Source organism: Stegostoma tigrinum, chromosome 45, assembly GCF_030684315.1.
Source record: "Stegostoma tigrinum isolate sSteTig4 chromosome 45, sSteTig4.hap1, whole genome shotgun sequence".
NCBI classification, from domain to species: Eukaryota; Metazoa; Chordata; class Chondrichthyes; order Orectolobiformes; family Stegostomatidae; genus Stegostoma; species Stegostoma tigrinum.
Window position 1 is genome coordinate 14,625,777 of NC_081398.1, and position 24,959 is coordinate 14,650,735.

Sequence of the window (24,959 nt, forward strand, 5' to 3'; positions counted from 1 at the left end):
GATTTCCAGCATCCATATAGTTCTTTGTTTTATTTCAGCTTCATTAGAGACTGCATTCAGACACATGGGGGTGCTGTTGAATGTACTTCCAGTGAACAGTGCACTGTTGAAGGGAATGGGGAAGGGATAATGGGAACTGCAGATGCTGGAGATTCCAAGATAACAAAGTGTGAAGCTGGATGAACACAGTAGGCCGAGCAGCATCTCAGGAGCACAAAAGCTGACGTTTTGAGCCGAGACACTTCATCAGAGAGGGGAATGGGGAGAGGGTTCTAGAATAAACAGGGAGAGGGGGTAGGCGGACCGAAGATGGAGACAAAAGAAGATAGGTGGAGAGGAGAGTATAGGTGGGGAGGTAGGGAGGGGATAGGTCAGTCCAGGGAAGACGGACAGGTCAAGGAGGTGGGATGAGGTTAGTAGGTAGGAGATGGAGGTGCGGCTTGGGGTGGGAGGAAGGGATTGTTGAGAGGAAGAACAGGTTAGGGAAACAGAGACAGGCTGGGCTGGTTTTGGGATGCAGTGGGGGGAGGGGAGATTTTGAAGCTGGTGAAGTCCACATTGATATTATTGGGCTGCAGGGTTCCCAAGCGGAATATGAGTTGCTGTTCTTGCAACCTTCGGGTGGCATCATTGTGGCACTGCAGGAGGCCCATGATGGACATGTCATCTGAGGAATGGGAGGGGGAGTGGAAATGGTTTGTGACTGGGAGGTGCAGTTGTTTATTGCAAACCGAGCGGAGGTGTTCTGCAAACGGTCCCCAAGCCTCCGCTTGGTTTCCCCAATGTAGAGGAAGCCACACTGGGTACAATGGATACAGTATACCACATTGGCAGATGTGCAGGTGAACCTCTGCTTAATGTGGAAAGTCATCTTGGGGCCTGGGATGGGGGTGAGGGAGGAGGTGTGGGGGCAAGTGTAGCACTTCCTGCAGTTGCAGGGGAAGGTGCCGGGTGTGGTGGGGTTGGAGGGCAGTGTGGAGCGAACAAGGGAGTCACGGAGAGAGTGGTCTCTCCGGAAAGCAGACAAGGGTGGGGATGGAAAAATGTCTTGGGTGGTGGGGTCGGATTGTAGATGGCGGAAGTGTCGGAGGATGATGCGTTGTATCCGGAGGTCGGTGGGGTGGTGTGTGAGAACGAGGGGGATCCTCTTTGGGCGGTTGTGGCGGGGGCGGGGTGTGAGGGATGTGTTGCAGGAAATACGGGAGACCTGGTCAAGGGCGTTCTCGACCACTGCGGGGGGAAAGTTGCGGTCCTTGAAGAACTTGGGCATCTGGGATGTGCGGGAGTGGAATGCCTCATCGCGGGAGCAGATGCGGCGGAGGCGGAGGAATTGGGAATAGGGGATGGAATTTTTGCAGGAGAGTGGGTGGGAGGAGGTGTATTCTAGGTAGCTGTGGGAGTTGGTGGGCTTGAAATGGACATCAGTTACTAGCTGGTTGCCCGAGATGGAGGCTGAGAGGTCCAGGAAGGTGAGGGATGTGTTGGAGATGGCCCAGGTGAACTTAAGGTTGGGGTGGAAGGTGTTGGTGAAGTGGATGAACTGTTCGAGTTCCACTGGGGAGCAAGAGGCGGCGCCAATACAGTCATCAATGTAACGGAGGAAGAGGAGGGTTTTGGGGCCTGTGTAGGCACGGAAGAGGGACTGTTCCACGTAACCTACAAAGAGGCAGGCATAGCTGGAGCCCATGCGGGTGCCCATGGCCACCCCCTTTGTCTGTAGGAAGTGGGAGGAATCGAAAGAGAAGTTGTTGAGGGTGAGGACGAGTTTGGCTAGGCGGATGAGAGTGTCGGTGGAGGGGGACTGGTCGGGCCTGCGGGACAGGAAGAAGCGGAGGGCCTTGAGGCCATCTGCATGAGGAATACAGGTGTATAGGGACTGGACGTCCATGGTGAAAATGAGGTGTTGGGTGCCAGGGAATTGGAAGTCCTGGAGGAGATGGAGGGCGTGGGTAGTGTCATGGATGTGGGTAGGGAGTTCCTGGACCAAAGGGGAGAAAATGGAGTCCAGATAGGTGGAGATGAGTTCGGTGGGGCAGAAACAGGCTGAGACAATGGGTCGACCAGGGCAGGCAGGTTTGTGGATTTTGGGAAGGAGATAGAAGCGGGCGGTGCGGGGTTGGGGAACAATGAGGTTGGACACTGTGGGTGGGAGGTCCCCTGAGGTGATGAGGTCATGGATGGTGTTGGAGATGATGGTTTGGTGCTCGGGGGTGGGGTCATGATCAAGGAGGCGGTAGGAGGAGGTGTCCCCCGCCCACGGCCGATGCCGTCGTAACCCCGCCCACGGCCGATGCTGACGGAACCCCGCTCACGGCTGCCGCCGCCGCCAGAACCCCGCCCATAGCCGACGACCTCATTGCTCTGCCCACAAGCTCCATGGCCAACAACCCCAGAGTAGACAGCCACACTGAACCCTGCCGAATCTTCACCAACCCCGCAGACCTCCCACTGACTGAGAACGAACGGTCAGTCCTAAGCAAGGGGCTCACCTTTGTCCCCCTACAACCACACATCAACCAATACCAGTCACGGTTGGACATAGAACAGTTTTTCCGCCGCCTTCGCCTCCACGTCTACTTCTTCAACTGGGAGCCTAACCCTCCCTTCACTGACCCCTTCACCCGCTTCCAACGCAAGTCCTCCTCCTGGACACCACCCCCAGGCCTCCTATCCTCCCTCGACCTCTTCATCTCCAAGTGCCATTGAGACATTAACCACCTCAACCTCTCCACCCCTCTCACCCACTCCAACCTCTCCCCTGCAGAACGGGGAGCCCTCCGCTCCCTTCGCTCCAACCCCAACCTCATCATCGAACCCGCAGACTAGGGTGGCGCAGTGGTAGTATGGCGCACTGACCTCTACATCGCCGAGGCCAAACGCCAACTCTCCGACACCCTCTCCTACTGCCCACTTAATCATGACCCCACCCCGAGCACCAAACCATCATCTCCAACACCATCCATGACCTCATCACCTCAGGGGACCTCCCACCCACCGCGTCCAACCTCAACTTTCCCCCCGCAGTAGTCGAGAACGCCCTTGACCATGTCTCCCGCATTTCCTGCAACACATCCCTCACACCCCGCCCCCACCACAATGGCCCAAAGAGGCTCCCCCTCATTCTCACACACCACCCCACCAACCTCCGGATACAACACATCATCCTCCGACACTTCCGCCATCTACAATCCGACCCCACCACCCAAGACATTTTTCCATCCCCACCCTTGTCTGCCTTCCGGAGAGACCACTCTCTCCATGACTCCCTTGTTTGCTCCACACTGCCCTCCAACCCCACCATACCTGGCACCTTCCCCTGCAACTGCAGGAAGTGCTACACTTGCCCCCACACCTCCTCCCTTACCCCCCCATCCCAGGCCCCAAGATGACTTTCCACGTTAAGCAGAGGTTCACCTGCACATCCGCCAATGTGGTATACTGCATCCATTGTACCCGGTGTGGCTTCCTCTACATTGGGGAAACCAAGCAGAGGCTTGGGGACCGCTTTGCAGAGCACATCCGCTCAATTCGCAATAAACAACTGCACCTCCCAGTTGCGAACTATTTTAACTCCCCCTCCCATTCTTCAGACGACATGTCCATCATGGGCCTCCTGCAGTGCCACAATGATGCCACCCGAAGGTTGCAGGAACAGCAACTCATATTCCGCTTGGGAACCCTGCAGCCCAATGGTATCAATGTGGACTTCACCAGCTTCAAAATCTCCCCTTCCCCCACTGCATCCCAAAACCAGCCCAGCCTGTCTCTGCCTCCCTAACCTGTTCTTCCTCTCACCCATCCCTTCCTCCCACCTCAAGCCGCACCTCCATGTCCTCCCTACTAACCTCATCCCAACTCCTTGACCTGTCCGTCTTCCCTGGACTGACCTATCCCCTCCCTACCTCCCCACCTATACTCTCCTCTCCACCTATCTTCTTTTCTCTCCATCTTCGGTCCGCCTCCCCCTCTCTCCCTATTTATTCCAGAACCCTCTCCCCATCTCCCTCTCTGATGAAGGGCCTAGGCCCGAAACGTCAGCTTTTGTGCTCCTGAGATGCTGCTCGGCCTGCTGTGTTCATCCAGCTCCACACTTTGGAATGGGGAAGGGGTTCTGTTCCCTTGTTTGGGGAAGGTTTTGGGTGGGAAGGGAGCTTTTTCCCTTTTAGTGGGAGGGAGCTTTGGCAGGGGGAGGTGGGAGAAAGGGACCTGTTCCCTCTTGTGGCAGAGATAGTGGCAACAGCAGATGCTGGAGAATCTGAGATAACAAGGTGTAGAGCTGGATGAACACAGCAGGCTAAGCAGCATCAGAGGAGCAGGAAGGCTGATGTTGCTGAAAAAGGGTCTAGGTCAGAAATATCAGCTTTCCTGCTCCTCTGATACTGCTTGGCCTGCTGTGTTCATCCAGCTCTACACCTTGTCATCCCTCTTGAGGCAGGACTATTTCCCCTTTGTTGGCTGGAAAGACGTGATTCCTGCCAGGGTTGGGGAGGTGTGGGGGCTGTGTCCTCTGTCAGGGGTAGGTGGGGTGTGTGGGGAACAGTGATCTATCGGAGGCTATGAAACAGGCACAGTGGAATTTAAAAAAACTGCAGGTGCAGTTTGATTTACATATCAGCCTGAGAACCCGCTACAGTCCTTGGGCTGGACATCACCCTGAAAAAGAGGTGCATTTACAATACCATTTGGGTTTTACATGAATACTAGATACAATCAGTATGGTTTACATATCAGCTTGAACACAAGGCACATTTACAGTGAGCATTGTCATACAACTTCAGTACCAGACGCGGGTACAGCGTAATTTATATATTCAGCTTAAAACGAATACACATAGTGTGATCTGTAAACTGGCTGGAATCCCAGATACAGTGAGAGTATGACCTGAACATTCTGGATGCATTTTCAGTGTGGTTAGTATATCAGTTGCAGTTAGCTGGGCTGGCTATCAGTGATAATGGGAACTGCAGATGCTGGAGAATCCACGTTAACAAAGTGTGGAGCTGGATGAACACAGCAGGCCAAACAGCATCTCAGGAGCACAAAAGCTGATGTTTTGGGCCTAGACCCTTCATCAGAGCTCTCATGAAGGGTCTAGGCCCGAAATGTCAGCTTTTGTGCTCCTGAGATGCTGCTTGGCCTGCTGTGTTCATCCAGCTCCACACTTTGTTATCCTGGACTGGCTATTAGGCTGAATATCAAACACAGGTTCAATGTGGTTTGTGTGTCTATCCAAATACAAGATATATTTGCAGTCTGGTTTTAATATTAGCCTGAATTCCAGAGGTGATTAGAGGGGTTTACATAGCAACTTGAATACCAAGTCCTATGTAGTTTATATAAAATCTGAAAGAACTGCAGATGCTGTAAATCGGAAACAAAAGCAGAAGTTGCTGGTAAAGCTCAGCAGGTCTGGCAGCATCTGTGAAAATAAATCAAAGATAATGTTTTGGGTCCAGTGACCCTTCCCCAGAACTCTGTTTATATGTCAGCCTGAAATCCAGATATAGGTACAAAGTGTGGTTTGTACCTCAGCCCAAAGAGTGGACACAGTTGCATTGGCACTGCGGCATTCCCTCAGCACTGACCCTCCGACAGTGCGGCACTTCCTCAGCACTGACCCTCCCACAGTGTGGCACTCCCTCAGCACTGACCCTCCGACAGTGCGGCATTCCCTCAGCACTGACCCTCCCACAGTGTGGCACTCCCTCAGCACTGACCCTCCGACAGTGCGGCATTCCCTCAGCACTGACCCTCCCACAGTGCGGCACTCCCTCAGCACTGACCCTCCCACAGTGCAGCACTCCCTCAGCACTGACCCTCCAACAGTGTGGCGCTCCCTCAGCCCTGACCCTTCGACAGTGCGGCACTTCCTCGGCACTGACCCTCCCACAGTGCGGCGCTCCCTCAGCACTGACCCTCCCACAGTGTGGCGCTCCCTCAACAATGACCCTCTGACAGTGCCCACTTCCTCAGCACTGACCATCCGACAGTGCGGCGCTCCCTCAGCACTGACCCTCCCACAGTGCGGCGCTCCCTCAGCACTGACCCTCCAACAATGCGGCGCTCCCTCAACAATGACCCTCCTACAGTGCGGCACTCCCTTAGCACTAGCCCTCCGACAGTGCAGCGCTCCCTCAGCACTGGCCTTGGGACAGTGCAGCACTCCCTCAGTACCACACTGTCGGAGGGTCAGTGCTGAGGGACAGCGACATTGTCGGAGGGTCAGTGTTGAGTGTCAGAAGCCCAGTATTGGGGAGAAAGATAAATCATCCCCCTGCTTCAGGTAACACTCGTGATTCCCCCCTTTCCCAGAGGAAGATACAGAATCAGGTGAATGAGTTCCACTGGTCCCACCTGTCCATTTGGTTTCACAAGGGAGCTCCAGCATGTTCATTTCCAAGCCTTATGTGTAATTGGTGATGATTTCCCTCTGGTTTACTGGAAGCAGTCATCTTGGACTGTAAAAGTGCGATGGTCTGTAAATGATTGCCACTGAAAAAGAATGCACAACGGAAGGAGGGAAGTATTAACCAGACACCTTGCGAAACTTGGCCAGCATTGCTTCATGACGATCAAAACATTGAAAGAAATCCCCCATCTACCATTGATGAGATCACTGTTACGAATGAGTCATCAGCATGGAACTCTCCTTATAAAAGGAAGGGTTGGGTTGCTCTCTCACTCATAGAGCCGCTGCTCATTCCTGGAGAATGCCCGCAGACACAGAGTGCAGCATCTGCTACTGTCCCTATGCCACAGGGGCTCGATGCCCGAGGGTCCTGCCTTGTGGGCATACCTTCTGCAGCCAATGCCTCCTTGCCCTCCTGTCCTTGGCGGAGCCTGGAAGCTCAGGCCTCTGCCAGCTCCTTTGCCCCCTGTGCCGTCGGCCTGCCCAGGCCTGTCCAGAGGAGGATGAGCTCCCGTTCCCCGTGGACCCGGCTCTTGATGAGCTGATGCTGTCTAAAGGAGGCCCGGAGTCAGCTGTCGAGGGGCCGAGAGCAGCTGCCAAACGAGGGCCCAAGTGGTGGGTGAAGAGACTGAAGAGGAAGCTGGGCCTTCGGGGTCTGAGACACTCAAGCACTGATGGTGAGGAGAAGGGGTCATTGCTCAGGGCTTGGAAGGTGGGTGCTGGGGGCTTAGTGGGTTTGTGTTGTATTGAGGTTTCTGGTCTTTGCTTTTGGATTGAGTGATTGGCCCTGAATCCATCTGGAGATCAGGTGGGAAGGTTGAGATGAGGTAGGAGATCAGTTTAGTGAGCAACTGAGTAGTCCAGAGGGGCTGAATGGTCTCCACTCATTCACAAAGGTGAATGGTACAGGAGGAAAGCGGTCAGGGCACCTGACCACATCAATCGTGAGTTAAGATGAAGTTTAAAGGTGCTCAGGTCAAAGGTGGCATAAATTGTGAGATTGGGAAAGCAGCAGCAGGTTGTTCAGGCCCTCTCTCCTTATCCCTCCTTTCCCTTGATCTCAGGGGTTGAAGGTCACCAAGTGCAACAAGATTGGGGATTAACTTAACCAGCCAATGTGACACTCTGCCCCAATCTCTATCCCCATCCACCCATGAAGAGGTAAGAACATGTAATTATCACCCCATTTCCCCGACCACTTGCCATCCTATCTCCATCATCCAGTCTTTGGGTGATACCCTGGACATCAGGGTGTTGCTTTTGAAAAGGAATAGCCATGATATTTAACTGCTGCTACTTGGCGAATGAATGGCAAGGTGAGCAAAGATGGTTTTTGGCTAAATCCTTTACTTCCAACAACACTCCATTTCCTCCCCCCCCCCTCCCCTCCCTCCCCCATAGCCCAGCCTCCTCCAAAGAAACCTGATATCCATTGCTAGGGAATGAAGAGACCCCAAACCCCTTCAATCAAGGACATGTTGAACCAATTCCACTGAGACCACAGTTAAACACTATGAAGGCTAGAGCCTTGTGGTGAACTGGTCTGACATGGGGTGCCTACTGTCTAATACAGAAGTGTATCTCAGTTGATTAGGGGTTGGTTGGCTCGGTTGTCTGGATGGCTACTTTGCAATGCAAAATGACACCAGCCACATGGGTTCAACTCTGGTATGGACTCAGATTATAACTTTCTCAGCCTCTGAGGTATGGTGACCCTCAGGTTAAACTACCGTCAGTCCTTTCTCTCTCTCTGGCAGAGCAGCCCTACGATCCTCTGGGATTATGGCCATCTTATCTAAGGAGAGAGAATATGATCCAGAACAAATGGGGCAATTTTAAAGGGAGCACAAGAATGGAGAGATCTGGGGGGATATATACAGAAATCCTTAAAGGCGCCAACTATTATTCAGCAGGTTATTCATAACAGTGTAGGGAGTGCTAGGTTTTACACAGAGAGGCATAAAGCCTAAAAGACAGGCTGTTGTACGAAACTTCCTATGAAATATCGGTTCATCCCAAGTAGAGTTCCAAAATTCCTTCGGGAAAGTTGGAGAACCTGGGACTGTTCTGCTTGGGGCAGAGAAGGCTAAGACGAGATTTAATCGTGTTGCTTTGTAACCTGGAAGGGATTCGACAGCATGAATGAGGAGAAACTGTTTGCGCAGGGTGGAGTTTTGATAACCATGGCGACACGGTTTTAAAATAATCAATCAGGAAACAACTTGAGGCGACACGAGGAGAATGTGTTTAACACACAGCAAGTTGTCATCATGTGAAATACACTGCCCGAAAGGGCAGATTCAACAGAAATTTTCCAAAGGGAAAAGGTCACAGGTGGGGGTGTGTGGAGGGAGCTAATTGGATGGATCTTTTAAAGAGTTGGACTCTACACCTGGTGTGCAGTGCTAGTTTAACTCTAGTCAGTGTCAGTTTATGGGAGGAATGGCCCTGTTACTAATTCTAATCTCCATTTCTGAACCTTACAGCTGTGTGTGTGAACATGCGTGATATGGTTCTGATGGCAAGTTTTCATTTGATGTGAGCCTGAAGACAGCCTAACCCTAACCGAACCACCACTGCCCTGGGGTGAAGCTGGAACATATGACAGACTAATCGAGGCCAAACAGAGAGCCCAGCGACCAGCAAAGGACGGTCAGAGTCCACTCCCCACAAAGACGACTGAGATTGTGTGAGCAGCCAGTTTCCCAATGTACCTGACACACTCTCGCACCTTCCAAAAGCAAAATCAAAAACTAACCCTTCCTGGAAGAGGAGGTGCTTTGGCCCTCATCATTTCTTTCTCAGGCAGCAGGCTGAGATCAACCAGAACCTAATGTCAAGTGACCATGGGACCCACAGTAAGGGTTAGCTTCAGGTCTAGGCCTACATTGCTTTGCTCAAAACTGGGCCTCTGATAACAGCGTTTATGATTTGATCTTTCATTTTGTTTTGAGGGTGACCCTGGTGAAAAAATGTGTGATCTAACCCTGGAGTGTAATATTTGTATCAGAGATAATGGGAACTGCAGACACCAGAGAATCCGAGATAACAAAGTGTAGAGCTGGATGAACACACCAGGCCAAGCTGCATCCTAAGATGTTGCTTGGCCTGCTGTATTCATCCAGCTCCACACTTTGTTATCTCAGTGCAATATTTGTGCCAGGTTTTATATTGAGTCCCTGAATATAAACCGAGGTAATCCTTCAACGCCCAGCTCCCCCCAAATTGTCACCACACCATCCTGTTACCATGAACAATACTGAAGATGTTTAACTAATGCTAACTGCCTAGCATTGCGGCTTGGGTTTTGTTTTAGAGTGGTGTTTTGATGTTGGCATGGCAACGGCTCACTGGTCTGCCTCAATTTCATAGAAATCTAGAATCCTTACAGTCTGGAAGCAGGCCATTTGGCCCATCAAGTGTACACCAATCCTCTGAACAGCATCTCACCTAGACACAACTCTACCCAGCCCTCCCAACATATTCCTGTAACCCTGCACTTCCCATGGCCAATCCACCTAGCCTGCACATCTTTGGACTGTGGGAGGTAACCAGAGCACCCGGAGGAAACCTATGCAGACACGGGGAGAATGTGCAAATTCCACACAGATAGTCGTCTGAGGGCAGAACTGAACCTGGGTCCCTGGCAGCTGTGCTAGCCACTGTGCCTCCCCACATGGCACATTTCCAAATCCGTGAGTCATAATGTTTTCCAGCACAGGGGAAACGACTTATTAATGTTTAATCACTGGCCAGGTTGCCAGAATGCTTCAGAAAATGCGCACCAACTTTGCAAGAGTTCAAAGCCTGTGGCAGAGCCTGCCTAGACATAGGAACAGGGGTGTAGCCTGGGGTCGGAGGGGGCTCCTGTTCATGCAGTAGGAGAAGGGAATGAAAAAAATACCAAATTCAAGTTCTGATGAAGAGGCACCAGACTTGAAACATTGACTCTGCCCAGCCACCTGAATTTTGCCAGTAATTTCTGTTTTTGTAACCAAATTCTAAAATTGATTATTACTGGGCTATCAGCACATTATTTTAATGCCCACTCCCGTCCCAGTGTTATGACCTGTTTTCAATTACCTCCCTAGCAGACCAGTCAGCTAACCCCTTTTCCTAAATCCAGTCTTTAAATAGTTAGCAAACTGAAGAAAATTGGCAGGGGTAGGGGAAGAGTGCATTTTTTAAATATAAAAACACTCGACCCACATTTTACTTCCTTTTGATTAAGCAATATTGGAATTTTGTGGCTGAAGGTCAGCAATGGCTAAATAGCTGCCTGCTTCTACTGTTTAAGTTTATGATTGCTTAGCTTTGGACGGGGAAATCCCCTTGTGGTTCCAGAGGAAAGCTATCAGTTCCTCCCATGTCAGCTACAAGCACGGACACCATTAAGAATAGTCCGTTCTTGTATCCTGAGTAATTTCATCATCCTGTACGGTTATAAACAGTGCACACCAGAGGGCTTTACTGGTTGGAAATTGTCAAATCGAAGGACCTAATGTGTGCTACCACTGAGGTCAAATTTCACCCCATAGTCAAGTTCGTTTGTGCTCAGCTTCTGCTGAGCAGCAAGGATAGCAATATTACAGCCTATGATTTCCAATCTTGGCTCCTCAGTATTATCTTGCATTTTGTAGTGAATTGCTTTGTGACTTAACCAGCACTGTAAATCATATCATATTGGTATATGTACAGAATTTGTATGAAACGGAAATAAAATAATTGTGTATTTAATTGTTGTTAATTGTTATTTAACAAATAAAAAGACATCTTGTGAAATGGGTAACTTTTCGTCAATTTTGTTTGATCATGCTGAATATTCCCCCAGCTCTGGAAAATCTTCTGGATTCTTATTTGAGGATTACAAAGACTATACCCTTTGGTTTCAGTGCCATCCCTCTGATCACCCATGGAAATGCTCCCAGTTAGTCAATTTCTCGGAGGGCCAGGGCTGCCACTGACCCATTCAAAGATCACAGGACTGAGAAGTAAGCCATTCACCCTCATCAAGCTAATCCAGTAATCACTGCTGTTTGTAGAAGAGAGTTCCAAATCTTTGTGTGTAAAAATGCTACTTAACATTTCTCCTGAATGGACTGGCCCTAATATTTAGATTAATGATTACAAAAGTCACTGGTTTTAATGTTTCTGTGTCTACATGAACGTGTGTCTGTTTAATGAAGTATTTAAACTCATCAGTAATGGACTGTACTGCTACAGTCCGTCTGAAAGTCTGTTTTAAATTAGACACAGTGAACTGGATGAAAAGGTGATCTCACAGTCCACTAACATAGAACATAGAACAATACAGCACAGAAAAGGCCCTTCGACCGTCGATGTTGCGCCGACCTGTGAACTAATCTAAGCCCAAGGACTGTTTAAATGCCCCTAATGTGGCTAAGTTAACTACATTGGCAATCAGGGCATTTCACGCCCTTACCACTCTGAGTAAAGAACCTGCCTCTGACAATCTGTATTAACCCACTAACCTCATCAACGCATCATTCTCCGCCACTTCCGCCACCTGCAATCTGACTCCACTACGAAGGATATATTCCCCTCCCCACTTTTATCGGCCTTCCATAGGGACCGCTCTCGCTGCTCCACACTCCGCTTCAGCCCCACACCCCGGCATCTTTCCCTGCAACCACAAGAAGTGCTACACCTGCCCCCATACTTCCCCATTCACCTCCATCCCAGGCCCCCAAAAAACCTTCCACATCAGACAGATGCTCACCTGCACTTCTGTCACAGTCCTGTGATCTTTGAATGAGTCAGTGGCAGCCCTGGCCCTCCGGGAAATTGACTAACTATTGTATTTGCTGTCCCCGAAGTGGCCACCTCTACTTTGTGCAGACCAAGCGGAGGCTCGGAACCTGTTTTGTGGAGCACCTGCGCTTGGTTCGCAACAAACGACAACACCTTCCAGTGGCGAGCCACTCCAACTCCCCCTCTCACTCCCTGGACGACATTTCCATCCTGGGCCTCCTCCAGTGTTACATGAAGCCACCCGGAAATTGGAGGAGCAGCACCTCAAATTCCGTTTTAGAGCCTACAACTCAGTAGTCTCAATGTGGACTTCACTAGCTTCAAAATCTCCCCACCCCGGCCTCATCCCAAGACCAGACCCCCCTCGCATCCCTGCCTCCTTGACCTGTCCGTCTTCTCTCCAACCTATCTGCACCACTATCCATCTTCTATTGCCGCACCCCCTCCCCCCCCATTTCTGAAAAGCTCTTGACCTCAAACGTCAGCTTTCCTGCTCCTCTGATGCTGCCTGGCCTGCTGTGTTCATCCAGCTCCACACCATGTTATCTCAGACTCCAGCATTGGCAGTTCCTACTATCTCTCAGAGTCATGCTGTTAAGTGTCAGAATGACCTAAATGTGATAACAGCATGAGCAAGGTAAGTCTGAGGCCAAAGTTTGTTAAAACCAAGAGCTCATTCTCTTCCCATTGAAAACTCCTAATGAAGAACTCATTGAACTGACCATGGTGGATGACACATTTGTGATTTGTGTTAGTGGTCAGGCTTGTCATATTGTTGCATGTGCCCCGGTTTATTGATATCTGAGTAAAGTTGATGGACTGGGGAAGGTGGGAACAAAAGCCAACAGCTCCTTGTGTGATCTGCAGCCTCTGTTGGCCAACCCCTTCCTGAGTTGACACGGTGTCAGGACCACTCTGAGGTTGGGGTGTGGGGGCTCATGCAGCAAGCATTCTGTGGAGGCTGGTCACATGCCAATGACTGGCACAGCAGCTTTGGAATGCACTGCCCCAAGCCTGCCCATATAATGGGGAACAGCACAGAGTGAGCGTCGACCTGTGTCCCTACAAACAGCATGAGCCCTTCTGAAGTGTATTTGAGCCTGTAAGTAGCTCAGGAGCAGCTACCCTGGCAAAAACAACCCATGGGGAGGCTTTGGTGGGAGAGATGTGAGTGCAATCTGCTGGGCCTCGACCAGTCCGCTGGGTTATAAACTCCACTGGGTCGAGAGTGGTGACAGTCTGAGTCCCCAGAACTCTCCAGCTCCGCACTGCTCTGGGGTACCATTCAGACTGAGAGTTTGGTCAAGATCAGCAAACATTCTCCTGTGAAGGGAGATGTACTTTCGGATGTGCCAGGTCCTCACTGGCCAATCTACCCTGAAACTGAATGGCCTTTCGGCAAGCCTCAAGTTTAACTTCCGGGTAGGCATTCACCAAGGATTCATCCCCGTAGCAACAGCCCACCAGGATGGGAAGTTTTAAAATTGACAATATATGCTCGCCCCCAAGCATTTTCTGAAGAAACAGTCTGAGGGTAGAACTGTTAACCTGACTACAAATATCAATGTTCCAATGGGCTAGGAAGGTAAGAGTTCAGACAACACAGTGTGGAGCTGGAGGAACACAGCAGGCCAGGCAGCATCAGCAGAGCAGGAAAGTTGATGTTTCGGTTTGGGACCCTGCTCAGCCTGCACATTTTGTTGCCTCTGACTCCAGCGTCTGCAGTTCTTGCTATCTCTAAGAGACCAGACAACTTGCCTTGCATGCATCTTAAATTATACAGCATCGCAAATTCGAGTCTGGAATGCGCTACCTGAGATTGACGTGTAGGCAGGTTCAGTTGAGACTTGCCACCAGCCTTCAGCCTGTTATCTGAAGAGGGTAAATGCGCAGGGTCATAAGGTGAAGATGGGAAATGGTGCACGGTGAATTCTTCTGATAGTAGAGAGCTGATGGGCCAAATGTCCTCCTTTGTGCTCGGAAAATAAGCAATAAACATTTGAAAGAAAAATGGGGTGTGGGTTGGGAAGGTAAAGGATGAGACTGAGTGGACCCTGACTGACCGATGTAAATCCACAACTATCTTTCCACAATTTTCCAATGTTGAACACTAACACATTTCCTCTTACTGTAGCTTCGAAAGACACTTCTCGAACTCCTCCCTCTATTTCTCTTCCTTTGACTACTAAAAGAATAGGAGGAGGCCATTCAGTCCCTCAAGGCTTGCTGATCATTGTTTTTCTGGATGCTAGCCTATTGATGTGGCTTAGGTCTATGACCCAACAAAAAATTACCTCACTTACTTTGACTTTCTTCAGTTGACCACCGTAGCCTCGACAGTGTTTTGAGGAAAAATGTTTTCAAAACTACATGCAAGAGGGCGACAATCCAAGAGAGAATCCATTCTACCCACCATGCCAAATCAGCTCTTTAAAAAAAAATCCACTTAAGTCCCACTGCCTCACCTGCTCTCCTCTCACCTCACCCCTCCCAACCCACCACCCAAAACCAGATCTCTGCAAATTACTCCTTATGAAAATTCCTCTTGAATCTGCTTTCAATCTGCTGTCCTTTCGGGCAGCTAATTCCAGATCAAATTCGCTGCCTTATAAAACAAATTCTTCTCCCCCTTCTCTTCAATCTGTGTACCTTTAGTTACTGAACTACCTACCCCCAGAAACAGTTGCTCTTCAGTCGCTCGATCGAAGCCTATTTGTGATTTTGAACGTCTCGATTCAATTTTCCCTTTTAACTTTCTCTGCTCCCAGTTATCCCTCCATGTTATCGCTGGTTTTTTTGACATTGACCTGACTGAAACAACATAGGAGATTCTTTAACAAGGCCATAAGCTAAAAGAGGCACAGTGCAGCAAACAAGTGCTGTTTGCATTGTCTCTACTGATGTGCATTAACAAGGGGACTCAAGGGAATGGGAGATGTGGAAAATTACAAGATTCTACACAGCAGGTAATTCTGCCAGAGCTGTCCCAGTTGCTGCTGAAGTCCAGATCGTGAAGAGCTAATCCCGAGCTTGAGATATTTCCAGGAGAAAGAACTGGACATTTCCCTCTTCCCTCTGCAATGAGGTACCAGCAATTGATTCCAAAAACTTCCAGTTGTCCTGTATAATTCAGCAACGCTCCTGATACCCTGGCAGCAGTGTGGAAGGTAAGGACGCAGGGGTTTGTTCTTGTGTCTCATTCTAATACTTGTGGGATGTCATCCAATGCTCCTTGTAAAAACTGCAATCTCCAAGCCAAGGCTATGGTAATGAATAGGAGTGGCTGACGTTCAAATGGATTATAGATCAGGAAGGAATGGGAAGGGGTTTAGGCTTTGGGGATCCTATGCACATGAGCATTAGAAGCAGGAGGAAGCCATTCAGCCCTGTTTTCCACCATTCAATAAGGTCATTGCTGATCTCACTGTGGTCTCAATGCCAACTTTTCTGTTTGTTGCCCCCAAACTCCCACACCCCAGCTCCCTTACCGATCACCAGATCACGACTGGCTGTGATTCTGCAGAATTCAGCCTTTAATATATTCAATGACACAGGCTCCACTCTTCCCCACGGTAGAGTATTTTAAGACTAGGGGGCATACTTTTAAGGTGAGGGGAGGGAGAGTTAAAAAAGACATGAGGGTTTTACACAGAGACTTGGTTTGTGTGAGAAATGATCTTCCAGACAAAATGCTGGATGCAGGTACAGTTACAACATTTGAAAGACATTTAGATAAGTACATGAATAAGAAATATTTGGAGGGATATGGGCCAGGAGCAGGCAGCTGGGACTGGTTTAGTTTGGGATTGTGGTTGGCATGGACTGGCTGAACCGAAGGGTCTGTGTTCGTGCTGTGTGACTATGATCCTGGACAAAATAATCCTCATTGCCATCTTAAGAGAGAATCTTCCTGTTTTTAAAGTGTCCGCTTGTTCTAGTCTCTCCCAGGATCCTCTGATCATGCACCCTGTCAAGTTCTGTCAGGATTGTGTGTTTTCAATAAGATCACTTCTCATTTTTTTTTAAACACCCTAACACTTACTTTAATGGATGAAGCCTAGGCTTTCCTCATAAGAGAAATGCCCTCATCCCAGGAATCAGTTGAGGGACATTCCTCCAAACTGTTTCTAATGCGTTTATATCCTTTCTTAAATCAGGAGGCCAAACTGTAGTCAGTACTCCGGATGTAATGAGAAGGGTTTAAGGAGCAGTTTAAAGGAAGAGACAGAGAAGCAGGGAGACTTATGGAAGGAATTCCAGAGCTTAAGGCCCAGACAGCCACACATATGGCTGCCAATGGTGGATTGATGAGAATTGGGGGATGTTTGAGAGGCCAGAAGCCATCGCAAGGTGTCTCACAGCAATAACAGAAGGAACGTTCTGCGCAGTCTAAGCTAGGTGATGGTCATTGACACAGTAAGTGCACAATCTCCATCCTTCACCTCTCCTCTGCGGCCAGGCCGAGGGGGACTGCTTCAGCTGGCTCCACTTGTACCTGATCGGAGAGAGTCACCTGTAATATCTTCACTTACTGCTCCTGAACTGTTAACCTCACATCAACAGTAATGATACTGAGCTCTCACTCTCAACGTCCCCCCCCATCACTGTCAGCTCCACCAGCCCCTATACTCCTCCCTATTTCTGTAACTTTCTCCAGACCCTATACTCTTCCCTATCTCTGCCATCTCCACTGGTCCTACACCCTTCCCTGTCTCTCTAAATACCTCCAGTCCCTGCACCCCTTGCTCTGTCACCTCATTTAGTCTTTACTCTCCTCCCCATCCCTGTAACCTCCTCAATCTCCTACACCCTTCCATATCTCCACAACCTTGTCTGGCACCATATCCCTCCCTATCTCTTTGACCTCCTCCAATCCCTTTAGGTGCGGCACGGTGGCTCAGCGGTTAGCACTGCAGCCTCACAGCACCAAGTACCCGGGTTCAATCCCAGCCTCAGGCAACTGTCTGTGTGGAGTTTGCACATTCTCCCCGCATCTGTGTGGGTTTCCTCCGGGTGCTCCAGTTTCCTCCCACAGTCCAAAGATGTGCAGGTTAGGGTGGATCAGCCATACTAAATTGCCCGTAGTGTTCAGGGGTGTGTGGGTTATTGGGGGATGGGTCTGGGTGGGATGCTGCAAGGGGCAGTGTGGACTTGTTGGGCCGAAGGGCCTGTTTCCACACTGTAGGGAATCTAATCTATCTCTACTAACTCCCTATTCCTGTAAATTCCTCCAGTCCCTATGCCCCTTGCTCTGTTACCTCCTCTCATCTTCACTTCCGTCCCCATCTCTGCAACCTCCTCCAGCCCCTACACCACTCCCTATCCCTGTAAGCTCCCCCAGTCCCTAAATCCCTCCCTTTCTCTGTAATTTCTACAGCCCCAGCATCTTGAACATCCCCTAAATCCCATCACTCCATCATTGGTGGCCATGCCTTCAGCTGCCTGGGCCCTGAGCTCTGGAATTCCCTCCTTAAGCCTCTCCAATTCTCTCTCTCTCTCCTCCTTCAAGGTGCTCCTTAAAACCAAATCCTTTGACCAAGATTGTACATGCCTGTCCATCTGTAGTCCTGAGTGTAAAAAATATTTATTATTTTTCTTGTTCTCGCTTAAGTATCTTGGGACATTCTGCTGTGTTCGAGGCACTATACAGATTCTGATTGTTGTTGGTGTCTTGGAGCCATGGGAATGAATCAGAAGGGATTTAGTCCTTGGGGATTTGATGCGAGGGGAATGGGATTATCCCTTTTGGGTCTATGTGCAGTGAAACTGAATGAGAATGGATGTAGATTTGGATTATATACAGCGGGAGCAAATGGGAAAGGGTTCAGTGTTTTAGGGATTTACATCAATGAGTTTGAGATTGTTTTCCCTGCTGAGAAGAAATCTGTTTTTTTTCAAAGTTGCAGAGTCAAAGCGGAGAAGGGGTTTCTGCCTGTATGAACAACCAGAATGAGAGGGAATGGGTTTAAAATGATGTGCAAATAAAGCAAGGGAGATGTGAGGGAAAACTTTCACTCAGCAGGTTGTGGAATGCACTGCCTGGAAATGTGGTGGAGGAAGCTACAAATGAGGCATTTGACAGAAGTATTGGATAATTATTTGCACAGTAATGATGTGTGGGGATATGGGGAAAAGGGAGGAGATTAGCATTTAATAGTAGAGCCAGACTAGATATTAGAACCAGAGTAGGCATGATGGGCTGAATGGTTTACTTCTTGGCTATAACAGTTCTGTGATTCTGTCATTCCCAAACCTTAGCTCCACTGTGGGCCTGAATATGAAGTTTGAATAAATCTATCAGCAGCCAGCAGGGGAAAGAAGTCCAGGAAATGTGTGTGTGCGCGTGTGCATGTGTGCGTGCGTGCGCATGCATGTGGATGGGTGTGTGCATGTGTGCGTGCGTGCGCATGCATGTGGATGGGTGTGTGCATGTGTGCGTGCGTGCGCATGCATGTGGATGGGTGTGTGTATGTGTGCGTGCGTGTGGATGGGTCTGTGCGTGTGTCCATGCATGTGGTTGGGGGCGTGTGTGCGCATGTGTGTATGTGCACGCGCATGTGGATGGAGGTGTGTGTGTGTGTGCATCCATGTGTGTGTGAGACTCTATGTGTGTGTGTGTGTGTGTGTGTGTGTGTGTGTGTGTGTGTGTGTGTGTGTGTGTGTGTGTGTGTGTGTGGAGGGGGTGGTGCTGGTGGTGTTTGGGGGTGGTATAGGAAGGCAGAGCTCCAAGGTGCTGCTGATTGACCCCATGGTTGCACAACCTCATTGGAGGTCCTGATGCCGCCTTTGGGAAGCTCTGGTTCACTCAATGGCAGATGGTCTGGTTGGTCGCCCAGGAAACGAGACGGGGGACACAAACTTGGCTGATTCGTCCTGGATTCTCCAACATGGAGGACCACTTCGGCCATTGCCTTTGCTTCCCAGTCGAGCTGATTTTCAGCTAGTTTACCATGAGACCATAAGATATAAGCAGAAATAGGCCATTCAACCCAGGCAGTCTGTTCCACCATTCAGTGAGATCAAGGCTGATCTGATAATCCTCAGTTACACTTTCCTGCCTTTTCCCCAGAATCTTTGATTCCTTGTTACTGATTAAAAAAAAATCTGTCTGGCTCAGCCTTGAATACACTCCATGACCTAGTCTTGACAGCCCTCAGTGATACAGAATCCCACAGGCTGGCTGCATTCTGTGAGAAGAAATTCCTCCTCATTTTTTGTCTTAAATGGTGCAGGTCCTCACTTTTGTGCCCACAAAGGGAAACACCCTCTCCGCATCTCCCCTGCCAGGTCCCCTAACGAATCTCAGCTCTCAGAACTTTGACAAAATGGAACTGATAGTTTGTGTCAGGAGTTCCGAAGCCTCAATGACTGACACTTCACTCTCTGTTTTCTTCAGACTCCGTGACAGTGGCGACGCTGGGAGAGAAATATTCCGGATTCGACAAGAACCAGCAACTCTCCAATCTGCTCAATCCACTCGCCTGGTGCAGAGAGCAACAGGACGGAGACAGAGCCGGCTGGGAAGACTGTCTGCTCAGTTTAGTTAGCAGTAAGAGAGAGGGCTAGAGACATTCAACATCTTCTACTCGACTGAGATAGATTCAAGACTCCGAAATGCAGATTAGGAGAATGGAATTAGGTTTAAAAGCTCCTCTCTGATCATTGAGCCAGAATTTGTGGCACGGCGAAGATAAAGCCTCTCTGTTGATCATCCTTTACAAAAACAGGAGATAAGGCATCTCAGCTATCTATATCATTGCTACTGTAAGCTGTAGTAACTGACACTGGCCCATCCTGGTGGGGACAGAGGTTGAGTTTTCTGCCCTTTTCCTCATGTGTACACCCACTCGTCTTTTCCATTTCCTTTTCAATCCATTCCCTGTGAGGGGAAGGGCATCGCCAACACATAGAGGGTAAAGCACAGGTTATACCCCTGTCCAAGGCCACAGGCCCTGGTGCTAACCTGTTCAGCTGCAAGGGCTTTGAGTCTGTGAGTCAGAAACTCTCAGAACTCTCGGGCGACGGGCCTTCGGAAGGCTTGGTGAGAAGCACCAAGCTTGGAGGTGTTCTTGGAGAAGGGTGTGGCTTTGTGGATCAAATGGAAGCAGCACAGATAGTGGCACATTCCTCTTGGCACCAGGCTTGCCAAGACCAGGGTATGCACAGCTAGGTCTCTGAGAGAGAGAGAGAGAGGGAGAGAGAGAGAGAGAGAGAGAGAGAGAGAGGGAAATAGAGAGAGAAGCAGAAAGAGAGAGAGAGTGGGAGAAAGGTAGGGAGAGAGACAGAGAGAGAGGGAAACAGAGAGAGAGGGAGAGAGAGAGAGAGAGAGACAGAGACAGAAACAGAGAGGCCGAGAGAGGGAAACAGAGAGAAAGAGACAGAGGAAGGCAGAGAGAGGGAAACAGGGAGAGAGAGGCAAAGAAAGACAAAGGGAGGGAGAGAGACAGAGAAAGAGAGAAACAGAAAGAGAGAGAGAGACACAGGGAGAGAGGACACAACCTTAATGTGACAAGCCCAGCCCAGGGCTGAGAATCTTCAGGAAGCTGTGATCCTCCTCCTTCCTGGCCTCTCATGCAAGAGATCGACACACTAAGTCTCGGGGCAGTTGACAACCCAGTCCCAGACAGGGTATTCACAGGCTGCACCCTGTGTCTGTTCACTCGCCATCAGAGAGTAAAACAAGACACATGTCCTGGGAGAGACACCGCCAACGCCATTTTAACAGTGCTGTGAAAGTTGTGACATAATTTGACAAACACTGAGTCAAAGAAGAACATTCCAGGACAAATTGCAAACACAAAATGAAGGAGTTTTAAGCAGCTTTCCAAAGGAAGACAGAGAGGTGGAGAGATTTTGGAAAGGGGTTGGGGTTGATTGCCACCTGTTTATTGATCACCAAGAGTTTGGGAGTAGCCCAGAATTTCACTTCTTTGTTAGGTAGGCTGTCTTGGTGTCCCAAGCCTTTGAAGAATCCACGGGATCTCAGGTATAGAAACTGAGATCGTAGCTGTCTGGGATCCTGGGTGAGCAAAGATTGGAGGAAGGGCGTGCTGGTGGAGGCAGTCAACGGATCAGGCCCTACCCCACAACAGAAAACCACAGACCCTCTCAGACCAGGCCATCTCCCTGGAGGTCATTTCCTCACCGTGGGCTGTTGACTGGCAATCAGGTGTCTGATCCCAAGTCAAAGCTGAAAGAGCAGCCAATTTGTCCAGTGTCAACAGGACAATTTGATTGGAGGTTGTAAAGATTTGGGCCCAACCCTAAGAAGGGGGGAGAGGGGTCACTGACGGAAGCTGCCTTTCCCAAGCAGAATACATCAGAAACTCTTATTTCTGCTTTCCAATCTTTGATCAGAGAACGGAGGCAGTGATCTGTCTCAAACTCTGTCAAGCCAAAAGAAAACTGGCTGTCAACTTGAGACGGTGAGGTCTTGATCTGTAGGCTTGCTAGGGCAAGGAGAATTAATTAGTGGCTTTACGTTTTTGAAGAAACAAACTGCGTCAATTGACCTAAAGACTTTCAGGCCTTTGACGTGGGCCCCGTTCAGGTCAATCGGGGAACAGCTTGCCATGAAGGAAGCTGGGCCTTCTGAGTTAGTTGACAGTGAGTCAGAAAAGTTGGATCTAGAATGTTCCATCTGCTGCCATGATTACAACTGGGCCGACAAGTGTCCTCGGGAGTTGGAATGCCTCCACATTTTCTGTACCGAGTGCCTCACTAAAATGGAGGCTCAACTGCCCAACTCATGCCGTCACATCTCTTGCCCACTCTGCAGGTATTCTACTGAGCTCACGGCTTCAGGGTCCTTGGGCCTACCCCGCCAGGAGGAGATTCTCTCCAAGCTGTCATTGCAGCCGGGAGGGCACGGTAGCTCCTCAGCTACCCTCAGCCAGCAGCTCATCCTGACCCTGGACTCAGGTGAGACCACTGTCATCATGTTGCCCACAGTCAGCCTGAGTGTGGAGCAGGGGGACGGGCAGCGGGCTTCCAGATCCTGGAACCTCCGAGACCATTCGCTCGTCCGCCAGAACCAGAAACAGCAGGCCGTTGTGTGCCTGAGGAAGGCCTCCTGGAGAGTGGCCACCCTTCTGATCCTCTTCTGCATTGCTGCTTTTGTACTTGGCCCACGACTCTTCTAGTGCCAGTCTAAGTGGTGCCCAGATGGAGCCTCCATCTGGGATCCCGAGGTGGGTACAGGTGGATGTGGGGAAACTCCCTCAGGGACTCCCTCCGGGAACAGTAGCATTCAGTCACATGGATAAGATTGCCCTCCTCACCCTCTCCATCACACCCTATCATCATCACATTCGGGATATAACCCAACCTGTTGGTCAATCCCTCAACTATCTCATTCAGCAGTGAGTCACACAAAACAAAAAAGGGGATGCAACGGCCTAGTGATATATTGCTGGAATTGCTAATCCAGAGACTCAGGTATCAATCTGGGGACCCGGGCTCAAATCCCACCACGGCAGATGGGTCACTAATGTCCTTTAGGGAAGGAAACTGCCATCCTTACCTGGTCTAGCCTACACGTGATTCAAGACCAACAGCAATGTGATTGGCTCTTAACTGCCCTCTGGGCAATTAGGGATGAGCAATAAATGCTGCCGAGCCAGCTTCGCCCTCATCCCATGAATGAATAAAGTAAAAAAAAAACCAAGGTCTCCACTTCCTCCATTCTGACTCTCATCAATCTTCTTTTCTCTCTCTTTCTCTCCACTGCACTCTCACCTAATTTCTCACCCTCGTAATCTCTCTCCACTCCACTCTCCCTACTCTTGCTCGCATACCCCCTCCTTGATCCTCACATTCTCTCTCTCTCTCCCCTCTGCTCTCACTCTCTTCTTTGTCTCTCTCTCAAGGTCTCTCTCCTCTGTGTACTCTCCTAACTGCTTTTTCACTCTCTCTCCCCTCACTCTCTCCCACGCTTTCGCTTCACTCTGTACTCCTTTAATCTCTGTTATTCCCTTTGACTCCTCCATGCCCCTCTAATCTGTCTCTAATGTGCTCTCCCTCCACTCTGCACTCTCCTAATCACTCTTTCATATTCTGTCTCCCATTCCTCTTTCCCAATCTTTTTCTTATGCTCTCTCTCTCCCCCACACTTTCCCAATCACACACTCTCACACTCTCCCCTTCACTCTCACCTCCCTCCCCTGCTCGCCCTCTCTCCCTCCTCCCACTATTTTCTCTCTCTCTCCCTCACAAATTTTCTTTCCCATTCCTCATGATTTCCTCCTCCTTCTCATACATTCTCCTCCCTTTTCCATCTGATTTTCTTATTTCCCTGTGCCCATTGGATGTAGTTTCAATCGAGGTGAGTGCTTGGTTTTCCAAAAAAAAAGGCCCTTAGTTTTAAAAGTAAACGACTGAAAGAATTTCATGGAGGGAGTGGAGGGGGTGGAGGTAATGGCATGGAGCAACCAAGTGTGGTGATTACATTTGTGATACAGAGTTAGCATCCAGTTGGCAGATTTCTCTGAGATAACAAAGTGTAGAGCTGGATGAATACAGCAGGCCAAGCAGCATCAGAGGAACAGGAAGGCTGACATTTTGGGTCTAGGCTTGACTAGGGTCTAGAATTCTAGATTTCTCTGCTGTGTTCAATTCCAGTAGGTTTAGGACAGGACCTCAGTTCCAGAAGGTGTGAGAGACACTTCCCATGGTGGGTGAAGTTGTGCCAAACCCATGCTCACCAATGAACCCCTCCCCCCGAAATGAGTTCTGGGAAGGACGGCTCATCATTGACCTTCCTGCCTCAGGGCCAGTTGGAGGCCTGATCCATGACCATGTGAATGGTTTCGTACTATCACTGTTGAGCCCAGCCCAACCGTAGGAGGCCTGTGCCCAAGGGATGAGCTGGGTAGCTGTCACCTCGAGGCCATCTTATCGCTTCAGAGAGGGGAATAATCCTTGAACAAAGGCAGGACCTGCTGGCGGATCTGCTGGCTAGGGCCCTCAGTCCTGGCCTCCCCTCTCCGGGCGAATTCCAAAGCAGGAAGCCATCAACTAATGACCTTTGTTCCTAGTGTTGCACTCTGGGGTTGCCCTTTGGGCAGCCAAGTCCTCCTCCAACTGCTCTACAGGAATTCTGCTCCCTACCTGGGAGGTGGCACCTGCAGCCATGACGATGAACTCCATCCCCCCAAACCCAACATGTCTCCCAAAGCAGGAACCTCCACCCAACATCAGACATCCCCGACAGCTATTTGAAATGGACTCCCTCCCAACAGATCCCCCATGACAGGAATGCCCAGCACGGGATCCTGAATAGGGGGCACCAACGACAAGAGGCCCCCATCGCAGGAATCCCTGCACAGGACCCTGACCATGGGACCACTCACCTTTCCAAAAAGGGACCTCAGCACCCCACACCCAATCTGGAGATCCCAACAACTGAGCAAAAAGGTTCTGATATTGGATTGGACTCAACAACTCTCTCCATATTGTCTGTTTCAAACTGAGCAATGTCAATATTCTTCCCAATGAAATCTGGCAGGTGAGCTGGATGAGGGATAGTGTAAAATGAGCTTTACTCTGGATCTAACCCCACGCTGTTCCTGACGTTGGAATGTCCAATAGGGACAATGTAGAAAGGCCTTACTTACAGTCTAAAAGAGTGGAAGGAGCTTTACTCTGTATGTAACCCCATGCCGTACTGGTCCTGGGAGTGTTTGATGGGGATGGTGTAGAGAGAGCTTTACCAAAACCATGAGTAACACGAACAGAGGTAGGCCATTCAGCCCCGTAGCCTGGTCTGCCATTCAAATAG

General features: G+C 49.8%; 2 protein-coding genes and 1 long non-coding RNA gene across 4 annotated transcripts in view; 2 read left to right on the forward strand and 1 right to left on the reverse strand.

Annotated features, from left to right (window-relative positions):
• LOC125448686 (uncharacterized) overlaps positions 1-2,378 on the reverse strand; it is a 43,777-nt gene extending 41,399 nt beyond the window's left edge. The window contains exon 1 of the mRNA XM_059642690.1: positions 2,313-2,378. Within this exon, the coding sequence (XP_059498673.1) occupies positions 2,313-2,378 (66 nt within the window). The remainder of the gene's footprint in view (positions 1-2,312) is intronic.
• A 4,323-nt stretch (positions 2,379-6,701) lies between these two features.
• On the forward strand, positions 6,702-11,149 carry LOC125448765 (E3 ubiquitin-protein ligase RNF183-like). Of its 2 annotated transcripts, none has more exons than XM_048524276.2 (2): positions 6,702-7,121; positions 8,896-11,149. In XM_048524276.2, the coding sequence occupies exons 1-2, from the start codon at positions 6,711-6,713 to the stop codon at positions 8,905-8,907; spliced, it is 423 nt and encodes a 140-aa protein (XP_048380233.1). In that variant the 5' UTR covers positions 6,702-6,710; the 3' UTR covers positions 8,908-11,149. The 2 variants fall into 2 exon arrangements, with proteins under 2 accessions (XP_048380233.1, XP_048380232.1); XM_048524275.2 differs by having other exon boundaries at positions 6,702-7,086; positions 8,896-11,148.
• A 4,025-nt stretch (positions 11,150-15,174) lies between these two features.
• Positions 15,175-24,959, forward strand: part of LOC132207339 (uncharacterized) — a 10,606-nt gene continuing 821 nt past the window's right edge. The window contains exons 1-2 of the long non-coding RNA XR_009443444.1: positions 15,175-15,348; positions 19,578-24,959. The exon at positions 19,578-24,959 is cut by the window's right edge and continues 821 nt beyond it. This is a non-coding gene — a long non-coding RNA (uncharacterized LOC132207339). The remainder of the gene's footprint in view (positions 15,349-19,577) is intronic.

Bases quoted from the DNA above. Each gene is read 5' to 3' on its own strand.
- LOC125448765 (XM_048524275.2), top strand. From the start codon at position 6,711: ATGCCCGCAGACACAGAGTGCAGCATCTGCTACTGTCCCTATGCCACA. The intron at 7,087-8,895 runs GTGAGGAGAAGG...TGAACCTTACAG, and splicing joins GAGACACTCAAGCACTGATG to CTGTGTGTGTGAACATGCGT.